This window comes from Notamacropus eugenii, chromosome 5 (assembly GCF_028372415.1).
Source record: "Notamacropus eugenii isolate mMacEug1 chromosome 5, mMacEug1.pri_v2, whole genome shotgun sequence".
NCBI lineage: Eukaryota > Metazoa > Chordata > Mammalia > Diprotodontia > Macropodidae > Notamacropus > Notamacropus eugenii.
This window is the reverse complement of record NC_092876.1, coordinates 230,126,628-230,145,355: the sequence shown is the minus strand read 5'-3', so window position 1 is coordinate 230,145,355 and position 18,728 is coordinate 230,126,628. Positions and strand designations below refer to the sequence as shown.

Genomic DNA, 18,728 nt, shown 5'->3' with positions numbered 1-18,728 from the left:
AGGAAAGAAATAGAAGTGCTTTCAGAAGTCAAGGGGATTTTTAGAAAAGTGTGCATTCAATTTGTCCATAATGGTACATGTTCATTCACCTTTGACATTTTTAACCAGTTTTCCCTTGCCTATCCCACCATTGTGTATACCATTGGTTAGAACCTTAAGGCAGCCAGGTGACAGAACAGATAGAGTGCCAGGCCTGGAGCCAGGAAGGCTTGAGTTCAAATCAAGCCTCAGACACTTACTATCTATGTTACTTTGGGCAAGTCATTTAACCTGTTTGCCTCAGTTTCCCCATATATACAATGGGGATAATAATGACACCTACCTCCCATGTGAGGATCACATGAGATGACATTTGTAAAGCACTTAATACTTAGTCCCTGCCTGACCCATAGAGGGTGCTATGTAAATATTAGCTATTGTTATTATTAAAGCTGGCCTTACAGTGTAGGGGCTTCAGTTTCATAGTCCTTTGAGGGACTTAGAATGTTTCAAGGGGAACAAAGAAAAGAAACACCCTATTTCTTACTTTTTGTGTACCATCCCCAGAAATTAGGACAGACAGTATTATGTATTATGGATAATCAATAAATATTCATTGAATCAAATTGACCAAACTAAATAAGACAAACAGGGTTAGGTGACTTGTCCAAGGACAATACAGCTACTAAGTCTACACAATTGAACAACAACAACAAATGACCTGTAGTCTACTTTTCAGTACCTGAAAACTTTAATACCAAGCGTCACCGCAATGTGTAGTAGCCTCTGTTTTAGATGCAGTGGTTGTTATTGTTATAGTTTGGTTTTGTTTCCCAAAAAACAGTAGGTTTGCGGAGGAGTGAATGGAAGTGACCCTGACCCTGCAATAGCACCCCCGTTGAGAGATTCGCAGGCTCTGCAAAATGGATTCAAGGCACCCAGCCACAGCATCTAACCAATTCCATCATAGAATCATTGAAACTACTTTTATTTAGGTTTGCAAACAATAAAACCCTGCAACTCCAACAGCAGGGCCTCTTAGGCATATTACATGACATTAGGTATTATGCAAAGCAAGCCAAGTGGGCCCAGAGTAACTGGACTCATGTGAAACGCTGCTAAAATCTTTGCTTTTTATATGAAGCCTTCCCAGAATAACTCCACCAGACTCTAGTCGCTGGGAACCCTCCAATCCTCCCACGGCACTAACACATCTCAATGTAGCTCCAATTACTTTCCATTTCTTAATGTCCTCATAAAAGATTTATGTGGCAGTGGCTGCATGGGGGAGCAGGTAGAAAACTGGACTTCAAGTCAGGAAGACCTGGGTTCAAGTGTTGCTTCTCATGCTTACTACCTGTGCCACTCTGGACCAGTCATCTCACTTCCCAATGCACCAGTCAACACTAAGGATCTTGGCTGCTGGAGAGTTGCCAGTCTGCATGGCTGGCAGGAGTTTTCTCACCTGGCAGCTACCTACCCTAGTGAAATTCCAGGTCCAGGACGAGAATGAGCCCTGTATTTATGAAGAACTAAATGCTGGCATTTGGACTTTTCCACGATCCTCAAATCACCGTCACACCGCACTTGCCTAATCTTTCTCTAAGGGGGTCTGCCCTACCCAAATCTGAAGTCTCAGAATGTTGATAACTAGATCAAATCTATCTGACCAGATACAATACAATAAACATTTATTAAGCACCTAGTGTTTGTAGAACATTATACTAGGCGTTATCTAGATAATAACAATTCATATTTACTTTGCACTTTAGGTGCCTGCCTTACAACAATCTTGTGAAGTGAGCGAGCGCAGGAATAATTACCCCCATTTTATAGATGAAGAGACTGAGAATCTTAGAGATTAATTGGCTTGCCTACAGGCACGTAGTTTATAAATACCTGAGCTCCTGACCCCAAATGTCATGCTCTTTTCAGGATACAACACTGACAATTTTCCATTTAGTAAGGGGATGAGACACATTGTATTGTAAAATACGATATGGAATGACAAGCGCATTAGAGAGTTATAAGACTAAATGGAGTGTGTGTGTGTGTGTGTGTGTGTGTGTGTGTGTGTGTGTGTGTGTGTGTGTGTGTGTGTGTGTGTGTGTGTTGGGGGCAGGGCAGGGTTGTGGAAGGAGGGAATTGAGAAAGGCTTCCTGCGGGAGGTAGCATTTGAGTTGGCTGGGTAGGAGGAGAAATAGAAATTCAACAGATGTAGAGAGGAAGGGAGAATATTTCAGGTATTGAGGAAAACTTGAACAAAGACAGAGAGTCATGAGAATATAAAGCACCTTCAGGTCACTTCAGCCAGCTTGCCTGAGGTGCTGAGTGCATGGAGAAGGGGAATTCTAGATGGTGCAGGAAGGCAGAGTGATATCAATTTGAATGTCAGGCACAGGAATCTGAACTTGATTTGACATGCCAAAGGGAGCCACTGAAGACTTGGAGCACAGGAGTGGCCAATATGTTCTAACCCTAGAAAGCCGTCATTCACCAGCAGTCTAGACAACGAACAAGAGGGAGAAGGAACAAGATGTGTCTTGTTAGCAAAGGTTTGCAATAATACAGGCAGCTGGCAAAGGCTTGTCCTAGGGGAGCAGGAGTGGGAACAGTGAGCAGAGAATGGATGGAAAGATGTGACATAGATCAAAATGATTGAAGAGGAGAGATGAAGAGGAGTCCATGGTGCAGGATAGCCCTCAGGTAACAAATGGGAGAAACAATGAATGGTGGTGCCACAGAAAGAAATAATGAACAGAAGGAAGGGTAGGCCTAAGGGAAAGAAAAATGTTCTGTCTTAGACATGTGGAATTAGGGATGGGGGGTGCATGAGAAATGCAAGTGTTAATATTTTGAAGTGAGAGGAAGATGAAAATATGGACTTTAAAGTCATAATAGCCAACATTTATGTAGAAATTAAAATGTACAAAGCACTTTAAGAATATGATATCATTCGATCCTCACAATAACTCTGGGAGGTAGGTGCTATTATCCCCATTTTACAGATAAAGAAACTGAGACCCAGAGGTTAAATGACTTGCCCAGGGTTGCACAGGGAATAATATAGATGTGAGGGAGGATTTTGAACCCATATCTTCCTGACTCCAAGGCCAGTACAACATCCATAATGTCAAGCTATGTCATCTACATAGAAGAACTATGAATTTGATTGGGAAATGACAGTGTGTCCATAGAGAAGGTCCAAAAGCTGAACCTTAGCAAAAGTTTTTGTTGTTGTTCAGTTATGTGCAACTCTTTGTGACCCCATTTGAGGTTTTCTTGGCAAAGATACTGGAGTGGTTTGCCATTTCTTTCTCCAGCTCATTTTATGGATGAGGAAACTGAGGCAAACAGGGTGAAGTGACTTGCCCAAGGTCACACAGCTAGGAAGTGTCTGAGACAGATGTGAACTCAGGTCTTCTTGACTTCAGGCCTGGTGCTCTATCTACTGCACCACCTACCAAAAATAATGGTCAAAGAAAATTATGGGAAGTCAGCAAAGGAAACAGAAGAGTGGTGGGAGAGATAGGAAAACCTGGAGAGTATAGTGTCTCTTAAACCAAGCAATTAGGTAGCAGATAGCAGAGGCAGCATGGTGGGCACAGTACATAGAGTGCTGGGCCTAGAGTCAGGAAGACATGAGTTCAAATGTGACTTCACACATCCCTGTGACCCTGGACAAGTCACTTACCCTCTGTCTGCCTCAGTTTCCTCTTCTCTAAAATGGGAGTAATGATAATGACACACCTCCTAGGATTCTTGTGAAGTTAAAATGAAATAATACTTGGAATCCCTCTCCCAAAGTGTAAAACATCTTGCAAATCTTAGAACTCTGTGAAAATGTAGATGAAGATGATGATGATGGGTGGTCAACAGAGTCCACAGCTATAGAAAAGTCAAGGAGGATGAAAAAAAGCCATTGAATTTGATGATCATTGATGATAGAAGAATTTCCATTGAGTAGTGGGGACCCAACTGCAAAAGACTAGGAGGAAGGGTCATGAGGAAGTGGAGGCATTAATACAGAAATCATTTTTTTCAAAAGATGGAATGATATGGGAGAGCAGTTGGATAGAGTAAATGAGTTAAGATTTTGACCCAAATATTTTAGGATTATGGAGATATGAGCAAGTTTGTAGTTAGAAAATAAATTGCCAGTAGAGAGGAGAGATTGAAGAGACATGAGAGAGCTGAGGTAGGTGATAGAGGAAAGTTCTAGAGGAGGCAGAAAGGCATAGGATTAAAGAAGAAAGCAGAAGCAGTAGCTGGGGCTTGTGGCAGAAATACTTCTTTTTCTGTGATCAGAGGGAAGGATGAGAAAGAGGATCTATTGTTTTCCTGAGGTATATGTCAGCAGCATCACAGAGAATCTCTTCATCCCTGTCAAACCATGACCACTTCTACTGATTCATTTGAGCCCAAATCATACTGCAAGAAGGAGTTAAGAAGCCTTGCTAAATATTATGAAGTCTTGGTCATGAAACTGGAGAACTTAGGAACATAACAGATGTTTTTATCACTGGTGCCAATAGTGGAAGGATATCAGATGAGAAAAGTAGATTTATGAAGGGGAGCAGTTGGGTAGAAAGGAACACTTTGAGAATAAGATCTGGAATTCTGGACCACAGCTAAGAATACAAGCATAATGAGCTTTTATCCAGGGATGGAGCAAACCTAAGAAAGACTAAGAAGAATGAATTTGCCTAAAGTCTTGCAAAAATGTAATCAAATGGACTTTAAATTAATAAGGAAGAGTAAAGGATAAAAATGCCTATGGCTGTCTATCAAGTAAGAAACTAGCTATGGTGCAGAAGGACTAGTAAGACAGACGCCCTGAAATTTATGAGAGAAAGAAGTCAAGAAAGAAGTAAGCGATTAAACCCATAACCTCAACTGTCATCAGGACAATCCAAGAAATTCTTAGTTGCTTTGTATTTGATAGAGAGTAAGACAGAAAAAGAAACAGAGAATGAAAGAGGATGGAGAAAAATACAGAGACAGAGTGAGAGGGGGAGAGAGAGAGAGAGAGAGAATGAGAAAATGAGAATGATGGGAACCTTGGAAAGAGATGAACACCATCTTAAGAATTTGTAATACAAAAAGGAAAGAAAGCCATGCATAATCTGACATATGCCTTATGTTTTACTAGAGTAGATCTCAGAGGTCACAGAAAGAAGAGGTAGGGCTAAAATGGTCTAAAATTCTACAAGAAAATCTAACAGGTACAAGTAGCTCTGAAGAATGAAATTTTGATGACATGAAGTCAACGAATTCTGATGAGAAAATGCAGTAGTTGGGAGTGAGGGCAGGTAATGCAGAATAACAATGTTGTTCAGTCATTTCAGTTGCATCTGACTCTTCAAGGCTCCATTTGGGGTTTACTTGGCAAAGATACCAGAGAGGTTTTCCATTTCCTTCTCCAACTTATTTTCCAGATGAGGAAACTGAGGCAAATAGGGTTAAGTGCCCAGGATCTCACAGCTGGTAAGTGTCTGAAGTCACATTTGAACTTGGGAAGATGAGTCTTCCTCACTCCAGACCCAGCATTCTTTCTACTACATAACCCAGCTGCCCATAATAGCTAACATTTATGTAGTATTTTCAAGTTGGCAAAGCACTTCACATTCATTATCTCATTTGATACAACAATGGGAGATAAGTGCTATTATTATCCCCATTTTATAGTAGAGGAAACTGAGGCTAAAAGAAGTTAAATGATTTATCCAGGATCATATGGCTGGTAAATGTCTAAGACAAAACCTTTAACTCAGATTTTCTTGACTCCAGGTCTGGCACTATCCAGTGTGATACATGGAAAAGTATAGTGTGATCCTCTAAGGATCATTATCAGAGGTCCTAGAATTCAGGAGGAGCTAAAGCTGATGAGGAAGGCTAAGGGCAATGAAAATGGCTGGGTTTTTTTTAAAACTATATTGGGATAAAAAGGAGGGTCAAACAAGGAATAGCACTAGGGGTACACTGGAACCAGTTCATACCAGCTCTCCAGAGCCAAAGATAAATGTTCAGTGTGAGTCTTTACACCTCAGAAACTGGCAAACACTACAAATCAGGACTTGATTTCGTTTTGTTGATTGTCTAGACTTAAGAAAGTGATGGAGAAGGTGCAAGTGGAGTAGATTAAATTTTAAAAACATGTTGTCCATACTTTTTTTGGTCAGAGAAAGAACTGATAGACTCTGAATACAGATGAAGGCATGCGATTTTCACTTGATTTTTTGGTGTGTTTTTTCCTTTTGGTCTGTGTCGTCTTTCACAACATGACTAATATGAAAATATTTTACATGATTGCCCATATATAACCTATATAAAACTGCTTAGAGTTTTAGGAAAAGGGAAGGGGGAGAAGGGAGAAAAATTTGGAACTCAAATAAAATACTATTTTTTTAAAAAGGAAATTGATCAGCTAGAAAGCATTCAGATAAGGGTGATAGGCCTTAAGAATATGCCATATGAAAAACCATTTGAAGAAACTGGAGATATTTATCTTGGAGAAGAGAAAATTTAGAGAAGACATGACCATTGTTTCCAAACATTTGAAGAGCTATCATTCTGAAGACAGTCATTAGCATAGAGATGGTAATTATATCCATGGGAGGGACTTATGTCCTATTACTGGGTTTAGATGACTCTGGAGGAGAGAGTGAGGCTGAAGACTGTGTAGCTCTGCCTCAGATCTAATTCACATGCAAGTCAAGATATCACCTGTGATACCAGTGGTCCTCTGAAAACAAAGGATGAAGAAAAACAATTTGAAAGAGAGCATAAATTTATTCTCCTTGGTTTGGAGTAGAGAGACCATAGGCAGCTCATGGATACAGTGCTGGGCCTGGAGTCTGAAAGACCTGAGTTCAAATCTTGTCCTCCTTCACATATTAGCTATGTAACTCTTGGGCAAGTCAGTTAATCCTGTTTTCCTCAGTTTTCTCATCTGTAAAATGAGCTGGAGAAGAAAAGCGCAAACCACTCCAGTATCCTTGCCAAGAAAACCCCAAATGGGGTCACAAAGAATTAACCACACTGCCTCTGGAGTCAGGAGGACCTGAGTTCAAATTCAGCCTCAGACACTTACTAGCTGTGTGACCCTGAGCAAGTCACTTAACCCTGATTGCCTTAAAAAAAATAGAGTCAACCAACTGGACAACAAAACTTGGTTTGAGAAGGCATAACTAGGAGCACTAAGTTTAAAGAAGCAGATTTAAGCTCATTGTAAGGAAATACCATCTAACAATTAGACCTACAGCAAAGTAGAATAGATTACTTTGGGAAAGTAATGGGTTAGTGGTGAATTACTGGCAAATAGCACTTGAAATGTTTTGAAACAGTCACTATGGGGAATAAGATAAAGACATATGGATAGGGGCAGCTAAGTGGCACAATGGATAGAGCACCAGCCCTGGAGTCAGGAGGATCTGAGTTCAAATCTGGTCTTAGATGCTTAACACTTACTACATCTGGGTGACTCTGGGCAAGTCACTTAACCCGATTGCCTTGGAAAATAATAAAAGATATATCAATAAGGGTAGAGTAGAAAAATGATTGAGTGGTGGAAAGGTTATATACCATGAATTTGTAGCCCCGATATGTTCTGTCAACTGAAAGGGAAAGGAAGGCTGAGAACTAAAAACAGATATTCCAGAAAGAAAATGTTACTCACAAAAATTCAAAGAGTTTGCCCTCCACAAATATTTACCTCATCCAGTAGCACTGCAGTTTCTTTCCTAGTCTTTGCATCAGAGAAGGAGGGATTTGCTGTATACACACTGATCATTCGTTCCAGGCCTGAAAGGACATCCATGCACGGCATCAATGTTACATCCTGTGGTACTCTGCCCCTAACACAAAGTCAACTAGTACTTAGGGATAATATAATAAGAATTGAAATTTTTAAAAAAATCTCAACTATAGTTATCTTTTCAACCTTTATTTTGGGTTGGATTTACAATTTCATAAGCATAGAGAACACCAAGTATAGAGCCCCCTTCACAATTCAGACAAGCCACTCATCCATAATCTATAGCTTTAGAGTACTATTTGGACAACTAGAGGTCAAGTGACATGCCCAGATTCACACGGTTTCAGAGGCAGACTTGAACTCAAGTCTTCCTGATTCCATGGACAGTGGTCTGTACACTCTGCCATACTGCCCCCTCGTTTACACATTTAGGATCCATTGACTTATTTTGACCTCAACCAAGGAAGTTTGAGGAATTCTAAATATTTCATTATCCATGTGAACTACTCAAAATGCTAACTTATTTTTGTTGTTATTTTGAACAAAGAAGTTGATTTTGTTGTTACTGTTTTAAGAAAATAACTCCAATATGATATGATTGACTCCTAACATCCTGGCAGCTCTCCTTGGCTTAGATATTCAAACTACTCAATATAATTAAGTAATTATTAAGTAATTAAATAAACTTCTCATCAGTGACTGGACCAAAATAATTATTAACTACCACTAGGCCTCAGTTTCCTCATCTGTATAAGGAAGTGATAAGGCAGGCTGTCCTCCAAGGTCCCTTCCAACTCTAACTTCGTTGGTTCTCTTTTGACCCAGGAGCCAAAACAAGACATATGCTAATAGAACTACTGAATAACAAGCAACCATGACCCCCCATCCACAAGTAGTAATTTCTATCCAGTTATATCATACAACTCATTTTTTAAGGTAAGGGATTTTATTTGGTTGATTTCTGCAATGCCTAAAGTCCTAGTTTGAAAAACTCTCACCTTGTGTAGTAATTTTAGACCAGTTAGCCTCAAAATAGTACCCATTTCCCACCTCATTTTGGAAATCAATTAAAAAGCTTCCCCTCTTAAACTGGCAATAGGAGTATGTAGTGAAGACCACCCTGTGATGGCACTGGTCCTCTTCAGAAACAAAGGACAAATAATAGCAGAGGTGTGTAGAATACACAACTAGACCACAAGGTCACCTTCAGTTTTTGCTGTCTCTTTTTCTAAAAGTTCTTTTCTAATCTTACAAATTGAGTTTCTCATTCTTCAATAAGATCATTTTTCTTCGGTTCAAATCCAGCTTAAAACAAACTGGTAAATCGCAGTACTTTTCCCCACTGGGTCAGTGCAAGTGATAATTACAAACCCTCCTTGTCTCTTGAGGCTTTTTCAATATCCTCCTGCAGTCTTGACAATTTTGATTTTATTGAAGACTTTCGTCTCTCTTTATCCATCCCATTTGTGGGATCTTCTTCCTGTACAGAAAATATTGAAAGTATTACAGTACTGATGAGAAACAGGAAAGATTTGAGATTCTTTTTTTCATACCCTTGCATTAGGCCCATATTGACCATGCTTGAAATTTTACAGAAAATAAAAAGAGAATAAATAAAAGATGATTCTTGGCTTTATTCCACAGTGATATACCTATTCAGCTCTTTCCTTATTCACACTTTGCATCTTTTAGCTAAACATGTTCTCTTTTTGGGAATGGATCTCACTCTACTTCTATCAGTTATAGAATAGATGTATCATTCTAGTGATATATGCTTTAGTAGCTGCTGTTATGGTGGTTTCAGGTCAGAGACCAAAGTGACCTAGCCAGAGTACTGTACCTCCACACTGAAACGTCTCCCTTTCCGCAGGGCTCCTATAGGCATCTGACTTCATGGTAAAGCTTAGGCAGCAGTCGGGGATGCACAATCACGTCCCTCTCACCTTCTAAAGGTCTCTCTCATTAACACCAGTTTGAGTCAGGACACGTTTACAATTTCATGTCCTCTTCACGTCTGCTACAATCTCACCTTCCCCAAGACAACTTCCTGTCATTATACCCTGCCCATCTTCACTGCTGTAGCCCCCTCTCGAAGATCACTTCGCATTTATCCTGTATATCTCTTATGTGTATACAGTTGTTTGCATGTCATCTCTCCCATTAAAAGGCAAGCTTCTTGAGTACAGAGACCATTTTTGCCTTTCTTTATGTCTCTAGAGTTTAGCGCAATGTCTACAGTGCATTTTAGTTCAGTGGTTTTCAGTTGTGTCAAACTCTTTGTGACCCCATTTAGGGTTTTCCCAGAAAAGATATTGGAATAGTTTGCCATTTCCTTCTCCAGCTCATTTTACAGATGAGGAAACTAAGGCAAATAGGGTTAAGTGACTTGCCCAGGGTCATACAGCTGGTAAGTGTCTGGGGTCAGATTTGAACTCATGAAGATGAGACTTCCTGACTCTAAGCCAGGTGCTCTATCTACTGCACCACTTAGTTGCCCCACAGGACACATTTTGTTTTTGTTCACTCATTTTCAGTCTTATCTGACTCTCTTTGATCCCATTTGGGGTTTACTTTGCAAAGATACTGAAGTGGTCTTCTGTTTCCTTCTCCAGCTCATTTTGCAGATGAGGAAACTAAGGCAAACAGGGTTAAGTGACTTGTCCAGGGTCACACAGCTAGTAAGTGTCTGAGGCCAGATTTGAACTCAGGAAAAGGAGTCTTCCTGACTCCAGGCCCTGCACTCTATCCACTGAGCATCTATCTGCCTTCTAGGGATCTTAGGATTCCTCATTTTATCACAGAATTTCTGAAAATGACATTGGCAATGTTGCCTATAAACACATTTTCCTTTTATTGGCAATTGCGTTTTTCCCAAAAGAACCACCCAGTCACCAGGGAGGTTTCCCAATAAATGTTGCTTCCTCTAATTCCATACTCACAAAGTAATCAGTTAGTAAGAATTCAGATTTTTCCTCTGTAGTTGAAATTGCAGTTTCTTCCATTAAAGTCGTAATGTCTTTTTCAACATCAATCTTGCTGATGGCACAGTGGAGTTGGGTATGACCCTGTGATGAAGGAAGAAGGCAGGACACCAGTGGTAAGTGAAGTAGAAAGCTTCTTGACATAAGCATAACTAGAGTCAAAGAAACTTCAGTACTCACGCTGGTCAAAGTTTGTACAAAAATGGAAACATGTTGGTTGTATTGGTTTAAGATATTACATAGCAGTTGGATTCTTTCCTTCTCCAAGTCTAGGACATTCTAAAAAACATGATAAAATCTAATTGTTAGACATGAACCAATAACAATGCCAGGCTGAGGTAGCATCACACTATGAGCATTCTGGGAAAAGCAAGCACCAGTCAGTCATCATGGTAGCATCATAAAACTCCCGTCCAATGGAGATTTCCCAGGGGATGAAAATGCTTCCATGGCTGTCCTATAGATCTACATTTAAGATTAGTATACCTCATACACTTTTTTCCAGGTTCATTTGGGTCCAAGGGCATATTAGATACCTGCCATCAATTGTCTGGGATCCATAAAGCAGCAGGTGAAAGGAGAGGAAAACAGTAATGGAGAAAAATAGAATTTCTATAAATTTAAAGAAAATATGGTAGAAAAGACATGTGATCCATGCTTGGACCTACAAAACTCATTTTATCAATCACCTGGTAAATATTTGCTGAGCATCTATTATGTGAAAGACCCTGTGTACGGCAATTTGGAAGAGATTAAGAATCTTAAGGTATGGCGCCTATTTTCAGCTGGGTGGTGGAGTGGATCGAGGATGGAGCACTGGGCTTAGGGTCAGCTGCAATTCAAATCCTGCCTGAGACACTCATGGTATGAGCCAGGCAGGCCACTTGACCTCAGTTTTCTCATCTATAAAGTAGGGATAATAATAATACCTACCCCACAAGGTTATTGTGAGGAGCAAGTGAGATACCACATACATTGTGCTTTGCAAAGTTTAATGTGCTATGTAAATACTAGCCGTTGTTATCATTTGTATTATTATAACCTAGTTACAACCAATTTGGTTGATACTAACACTCAGGGTAGCAGTAAGTCCAGGGTGTGTGAGGACCCTCAGACTAGGAGTTGCTTGACAGTGGTCTTTAGGAAGAACTCTAAGTCCATAACAGGTTATTGAGGAAATTAGAGAAGTTTGAAAATACATCCTTAACTTTCTGAGGTTGATATCGTGGGAGAGGTAGCATGGTATAGTGGTTAGAATACTGGACTTAGACTTAGGAAAGTTCTGGTTTCAAATCCTTTCTCAATTCCAATTTTCTTTGTTCTTTACACCCAACCTCATTTCCCACCTCCATGCCTTTTCCCTGCACAGCTTGCTTGCCTGAAATGCACTCACTACTTAACTCCACTTCATATTGTCTTCTTCCTTTAACATGCAGCTCATTCACCATCTTCATGAAGCCTTTCCTGATTCTCCTATTAGTACCCTCCCAACCAACTACCTTGTATTTAACTATTCCGTATATTTTGTATTTATTAACTGGAAAATAATAGCTAGCCTTTATATAGTGCTTTAGGGCTTATAAGGAATTTTATATGTTTTATATATTTTTTCTCAGCTAGGTAGCATAGTGTTGGGCCTGGAGTCAGGAAGACTTGAGTTCAAATCCTACCTCAGACACATGCTAGCTGTGTGACCCTGGGCAAGTCACTTAACCTTGTTTGCCTCGGTTTTCTCATATATAAAATAAGCTGGAAAAAGAAACAGCAAACATCTTTGCCAAGAAAACCCCAAACAGGGTCATGGAGAGTTGAACACAACTGTAAACTACTAAACAACAAAACAATCTTGTTTGAGATATTAAATTCTAGGCATTAACTTTATGTTTACACTATAGATACACATGTATGTGTTCATATGTATGTATATACATGCGTGCATATGTGTGTATATATACACGTGTGTGTGTATGCCTGTGTTACTTCTCTCAGTGACATGTGAGCTCCTTTCAAGTAGAGATTATTTTGTTCTTTGTACTTATACCCCTGCTAGAGAAGGAAATGGCAAACCACTCCAATACTTTTGCCAAGAAAACCCCAAATGGGATCATGAAGACATGGCTGAAACACTCGGACAACATAACAATAATGTATATCTCCAGCAGGTACTTGATAAATATTTGGTTAATTGACTGATCCCTTCATTGATGCAGATTGCAACTCTTTCATGCCTTGATAGATGGTTTCTGTATGATCTTGTGGCTTGAAAAGTTCATCACATGGTGTTCAATATTCTGGTGAATAACTTGCTTGTGCTTCACCCAGACAGAAATATGTTCCATCACTAAGCCTAAGCCTTCCTGTATGTCAGGACCTGAAAAAGTTTGTGCTCCTCAGGCACCGTTTTTACTAGTGGCTCTTGGTTCTTTTGTATTTGGGACACTAAAAGAGATCTGATCTTTAATTAAAAAAAAGAGAAAGAACTCTGATAATTTAGGTACATCTACCTGTCCAAATGGGCTGCTATAAGCATCTGTATCAAATAAAGTTTAAATTTGGTGCCAAGAGTCCTCTTTGAAAGACTGAACCACTGCCAAAGTTGAATCAGCCATGCAGGTTCAGAGGAGGGAGCTGTGTATTTCCTATAAGATATAGATCCAAATTCCATGGTTTCCAGAAACTTCTCAAGCACCATTTATTTCTTTGTGTGCTTTGCTGTTATACAAATAAAGAAGCGTCTGGAATCAGGTAGCAAAAGACTTACTTAGGAGAATAGGACTAGGGATGATAGGATCATAGACTGAGAAGCATAAAGGTCTTGTTCAGTCATAGCAGAGACTGGAGTGTTTTGCCATTTCCTTCTCCAGCAAACAAAAGGTAAGGGACTCACCTAAGATCACACAGCTAGGAAGTTTCTGAAGTTGTGCTTGAACTCATCGTCTCCCTGAGTCCAAGCCCAGTGCTCTACCCACCATATAACCCAGCTGTCTCTAGAGGACTTAGAGGTGATCTAATCTAACTCCATTTCATAGATGAGGAAACCAAGGCCCCGGGAAATTAAGTGACTTGTTCCAAGGTATACAAGTCAGAAATAGTCAACTAGGATTTGAACCCAAGTGCCCTTACTCTAAATCCAACTTTCCACTATACCATGCTGTCTAGTGGTTTTAGGTCACAACAGAATATGTATCACATATATTTCTTTTTCAATGGAAGCTTATCAAATATAGACATACTTCCTACATATAACATCTCTGACTAGAAGATTTTAGGATTTTGAGCTGGAAGGGACCTTAGAAATCCTAGGTTGTCTGGAGCGACGTCATTTCACAATCATATCATGAAGTCCTTAGAATCTTGTATATGACTCTGCATGTCCATGTTGTCTTTCCCATTCAGTGGGAGCTCCTTGAAGGCAGGGCCCATATTTGTTTTTTCTTTGTATTCCCCCATTGTAAAGAAGTCAAAAAATCCCCAAAATACAAAAGAAAGGATGCATCACAATGGTCCTAAAAAATGCTTCTTAATTGCTTAAAAGTTCATGCTTTATGTATAAAAACAGAAATAAAAAAGTTACTCACCTTTTTGTTTAATGCTTTTATATTATCCATCTCTTATATCCTACTTTTCCTTAAATTCATCTTTCTCCCCAACAAAACTTTTTTTCCCTTCTTACCCTTCCAAACGTACAGTCAGGGAGTCTAATTAAATTTAAAACTCATCACTTTGGGTCTCTTTTCCCTTCTCTTCTTCCCTTTCATGTCCCAAATTTCTTTCCCTACTGCCCCAGTATCCCTTAGCCTTATTAGGACTGCTGCTCTTCGGAAATAACTCAGCACTGCTCTACTCCTATATAACAAATGAAGAGTCCCTAGCCAATAATATTTGACTTGACTAATAAATATTCCCAACTAATTATGCCACCAGGGAAACAGAAGCAAGGAGAGGAAATGCCATTTGTCTGAAAGTCCTAAGACTAATGAGTGACAGAGCCTATGGGAGAGACTATATGACTAATCATCAGAGCCAAAGGCAGATACCAGGGCTCTTAACTGCAGTTCTGATCTACAGTCATCAAGGCTCCATCAGTTGGCCCCCAGGGAGAAAATCATCCAATGCATAACTTGCCTGATAACAGTTTTGCAAAGTGGCTTCCCATTTGAGTCTGGTTGTATAACCGGCTATGTTTTTTTGGTAATAGTTTTCATCTTCCTTTGCCAGCTTCTCTGTTGATTTTTTCAGTTTATTGAGCATCTAAAAAAAAAGATTATTTACACACATTTTCACTGATATATTAGCAAAGCACTCTGCAGTTTTGCAGGAAGAATTCTGTTTGGTCCAATTATGTGGTGTTTCATGTTCTTTGAGATAGGAACTCTCAGATGGGGAAACTTCCTCTTCTAGTTCAGGTTGGCATCTTCTTTGCAACTAACTTATAGAGTTGGGTTCCCAGAAAAGATCAAGATCTCAAAGCATTACTGCTCAATGAATATGATATTGTGAAAAGAATATTGGAAATGGAGATAGATTTTGTTGTTTTGTCATTTCAGTTGTGAACAACTCTTTGTGACCCCATTTGGGGTTTTCTTGGCAAAGATACTGGACTGGTTTGCCATTTCCTTCTCAAGAGCTCATTTTACAGATGAGGAAACTGAGGCAGGCAGAGTTAAGTGACTTGTCCAGAGTCACACAGCTACTAAGTGTCTGAGGTCAGATTTGAACTCAGCAGCTCCTGACTTCAGGCCTAGTGCTCTAGTCATTCTACCACCTAACTACTCATAGAGAGAAATATCCTGAATTTAATGTCAGACTCTGCTACTAACAATCTGAATGGACTTGGGCAAGTATCTATGATTCCTTATCTATAAAATGAGGTTGTTGGACTTTAGCTCTATTGCCCCTTCTAACTCTAAATTCCATAATACTAAATCTCTAAGCTAGTGACCAAGAGCACATACCTTCTCTAGCCCCAGCCCCCTCTGCCCTGCAGCTCAGGGAAGGAAGAAAAGTCCAGGATCTGAGAACCAAAAGGGACCTTATGGAACATCTGGTTCAACGCCCCCTGCTCCTCACTTTGTAGATGAGGGAGCTGGAGTTCAGAAGCCATATAAGCAGCCAGTGGCAGCTTCTTCTGCACTCCCAATAGAAAACACAATTAAAATAATAGCTGGCATTTACATAGTATTGTAAGGTTTATGAGACACTTCAATATGCTGCTGAACACTGTTTTCTTGATAATCCTGTGAGGTAGGCAGCTATCAGTATTATCATCCTCCTCCATATTGCAGAGAAACTGAAAATCAGGAAAGTACCTTGCCCATAGTCACATGGGAGTGTGATCCCACATCACAGGCAGTGATACAGGTAGGACAAGTTTTCTCCTAACTCTATATTCACATTCTCTTTTTCACCTAGGTAATGTTTTGTATTTTATTATCATTTTAAATTTTTTAATTTTAATTTTACTTTCTATAACAGTATAATAAAACAAGATGACTGCACATGAAACTGCAAATCTATTATGTACAACTTGCTATTCCACATTCACAATCTTTATCCCAAATCTTCCTAACCTACCCCCACCCTCCGTAACACCATGAAACTCATGAGACATGATGGCAGGGAAATTGTTTCAGCGCTTCTTAGAAGAGGATAATATGAAATGCTTTCTCCAAATGCACAGATACAGTTTAAAAGCTTTTCAATCTCACCCACTTTATATTTAAGAACATTATGAGTGATGCTATGTAGTAAAGAACACTCATCCAAAAAGTTGAACCTTAACAACAGCTGCAGTTTCTCTCAGGCTCATTTTGTCGTTTTATTTCATTTGCTTGACATTCATTGCATGGCCTATAAAAGACATAGTGGGTATCTAGAGTTCGAGTGCCCTAAACCATCCTTCCCTTCAATGAACAGCTCAGCTGCTGCTTCTTACCGGATGCCTTTCCTGAATCCCCTGGATCCAAGTACTCTTTTCTTCTTGATTTTGTATTTATTTTCATTTACTTGTGTACATGTTATATTATCTCATTAGAATGGAGACTTCTTGAGGGCAGGAATTGTTCTATTTTTATCTTTATATCCCTAGTGACTTTGTTGTTGTCCAGTCACAAGTAATCATGACACCATTTGAAGTTTTCTTGGCAAAGATACTGGAGTGGTTTTCCATTTCCTTCTCCAGTTTATTTTACATATAAGAAAACTGAGGCAAAGAGGGTTAAGTGACTTGCCCAGGGTCACTCCTAGTAAGTGTCTAAGGATTTGAACTCAAGAAGATGAGGCTTCCTGTCTCCAGCCCTGGCACTCTATCCATTATGTCACCATCTGCCCATCCCCAGTGACTAGCACACTCTTTCTGTGTAAGTAGTCAGTGTTTAATAAATGTTTGTTGAATAAAATGGAACTATGTCTATCTGTAGGGAGAGGAACACTTCTCATTTCAAAGAGTGGCCATGGTTATTGTTGTTTGGTCTTGTCTGACTCTTTGTGACTTTATTTGGAGTTTTCTTAGCAAAGATACTGGGATGGTTTGCCATTTCCTTCTCCAGCTCATTTTACAGGTGGGAAACTGAGGCAACAAGGAGTAAGTGACTTGCCCAAGATCACACAGCTGGTAATTATCTGAGTCTGGATTTGAAGTCGGGAAGATGAATCTTTCTGATTCCAAGCCCAAAGTTCTATTTACTATGCCACCTAACTGACCAAACTGATGTTTGGCTAAATTTGTTTTCAAAGCCCTCTTGACTAGGCTGGTACCTACAACAAAATGAAATCTCAATCACTTATGAAACCTGAGCTCAGCCTGCAGAATTACCAGGTCCTGAAGTCTTGAATTGCTTCTGTTCTATAAATGCATTATCAAGTGAAACCAGAGAGAGGGAAATAAACAACTTCTCGCTTGAAGAACTTCACAAAGACCTTCACTGAGGATTTAAGGATCTTTCATTGAACCAGTTCCTTGAAGGTTGAATTTTCCCCTTCCATTTTTACAGTCCAAAACACTGAGAGCTATAGGATGGTTTGCAGCCTAGGGTGGGTTGGTTTCATTTTTTTTGTTTATTTTTTCCCGGGATCTAAGCCTGAGATTTCATCACTGCGGGACAGTGGTGTCAAACTCAAAAGAAACAGGGCCCATACATCAGATCTCTGCCAGCTGCATATTGACTTAGTTTTAAAATATAATATTATCTATGTTTCATTGTATTTTATTTTGTTAAAATATTCCCATTTATTCAACCTGCTTTCAAGAGTACTGGCTCACTGGTAAGCTACCTTTTTGACATGTCTGCTGCAGGGATTTCTTTGTGGAAGAACACCCTCCCCTGAAGTAAATTGATCATTTAGTCTTAAAAAATGGCCTGGGATAGTTGGGAAGTTAAGTGACTTGCCTCCAGGCACATTTCTGTGTCAAAGGTTTTGTATTCCTCAACCATAGTACATACAGTGACTGGTACATAGAAAGCACTTAATAAAATGCTTATTGATTGATTGGCTGATTCTTGATGCCAAAACTAGTTCTCATACAACCGTTATTTTCATGATTAGGTTAGGTGAGAAAATGAATTCAATATCTTTGTTCGGTTTGGGGACTAAAAAAGTTACCAAATAAAGGCAAAGCAACACTATCTCTGGGATCTAAAGAAAAGCAGTGGTTCCATTAGAGGGCCTGTTAGGGGAAGGTGGGAGACAGAAGCTGCTAATTCAAGGGTGACTGGGAAGTCCATAACTTAAATTTCTCCAACTATCTTTTCTTTATATGTTAAGGCACTATCTCCCTTGCTTTAGGAATAGGTGGTGCAATGGATAGTATGCAGAGCCTGGAGCCAGGAAGACCTGAGTTCAAATCCAGCCTCGGATACTTGCTAGCTATGTGACCTTGTCCAAGTCACTTAGCTTCTCTGTCTGCCTCAGCTTCCTCAACTGTAGAACAGGGATAATAATAGCGCCTACCACCCAGGGATGTTGTGAGGATCAAATGAGAGAATATTTGTAAAACACTAAGCCAGTGCCTG

At 39.7% G+C, this 18,728-nt stretch overlaps 1 protein-coding gene across 4 annotated transcripts in view; it reads right to left on the bottom strand.

Annotated features, from left to right (window-relative positions):
* Positions 1 to 18,728, bottom strand: part of NOSTRIN (nitric oxide synthase trafficking) — a 104,674-nt gene that overhangs the window by 16,989 nt on the left and 68,957 nt on the right. For all 4 annotated transcript variants that reach the window (XM_072612225.1, XM_072612226.1, XM_072612227.1 and 1 more), the window contains 5 exons: positions 14,842 to 14,967; positions 10,897 to 10,995; positions 10,675 to 10,800; positions 9,107 to 9,215; positions 7,694 to 7,782 (listed from right to left, as the gene is read on the bottom strand). In XM_072612225.1, coding sequence (XP_072468326.1) covers positions 7,694 to 7,782; positions 9,107 to 9,215; positions 10,675 to 10,800; positions 10,897 to 10,995; positions 14,842 to 14,967 — 549 coding nt within the window. The remainder of the gene's footprint in view (positions 1 to 7,693; positions 7,783 to 9,106; positions 9,216 to 10,674; positions 10,801 to 10,896; positions 10,996 to 14,841; positions 14,968 to 18,728) is intronic.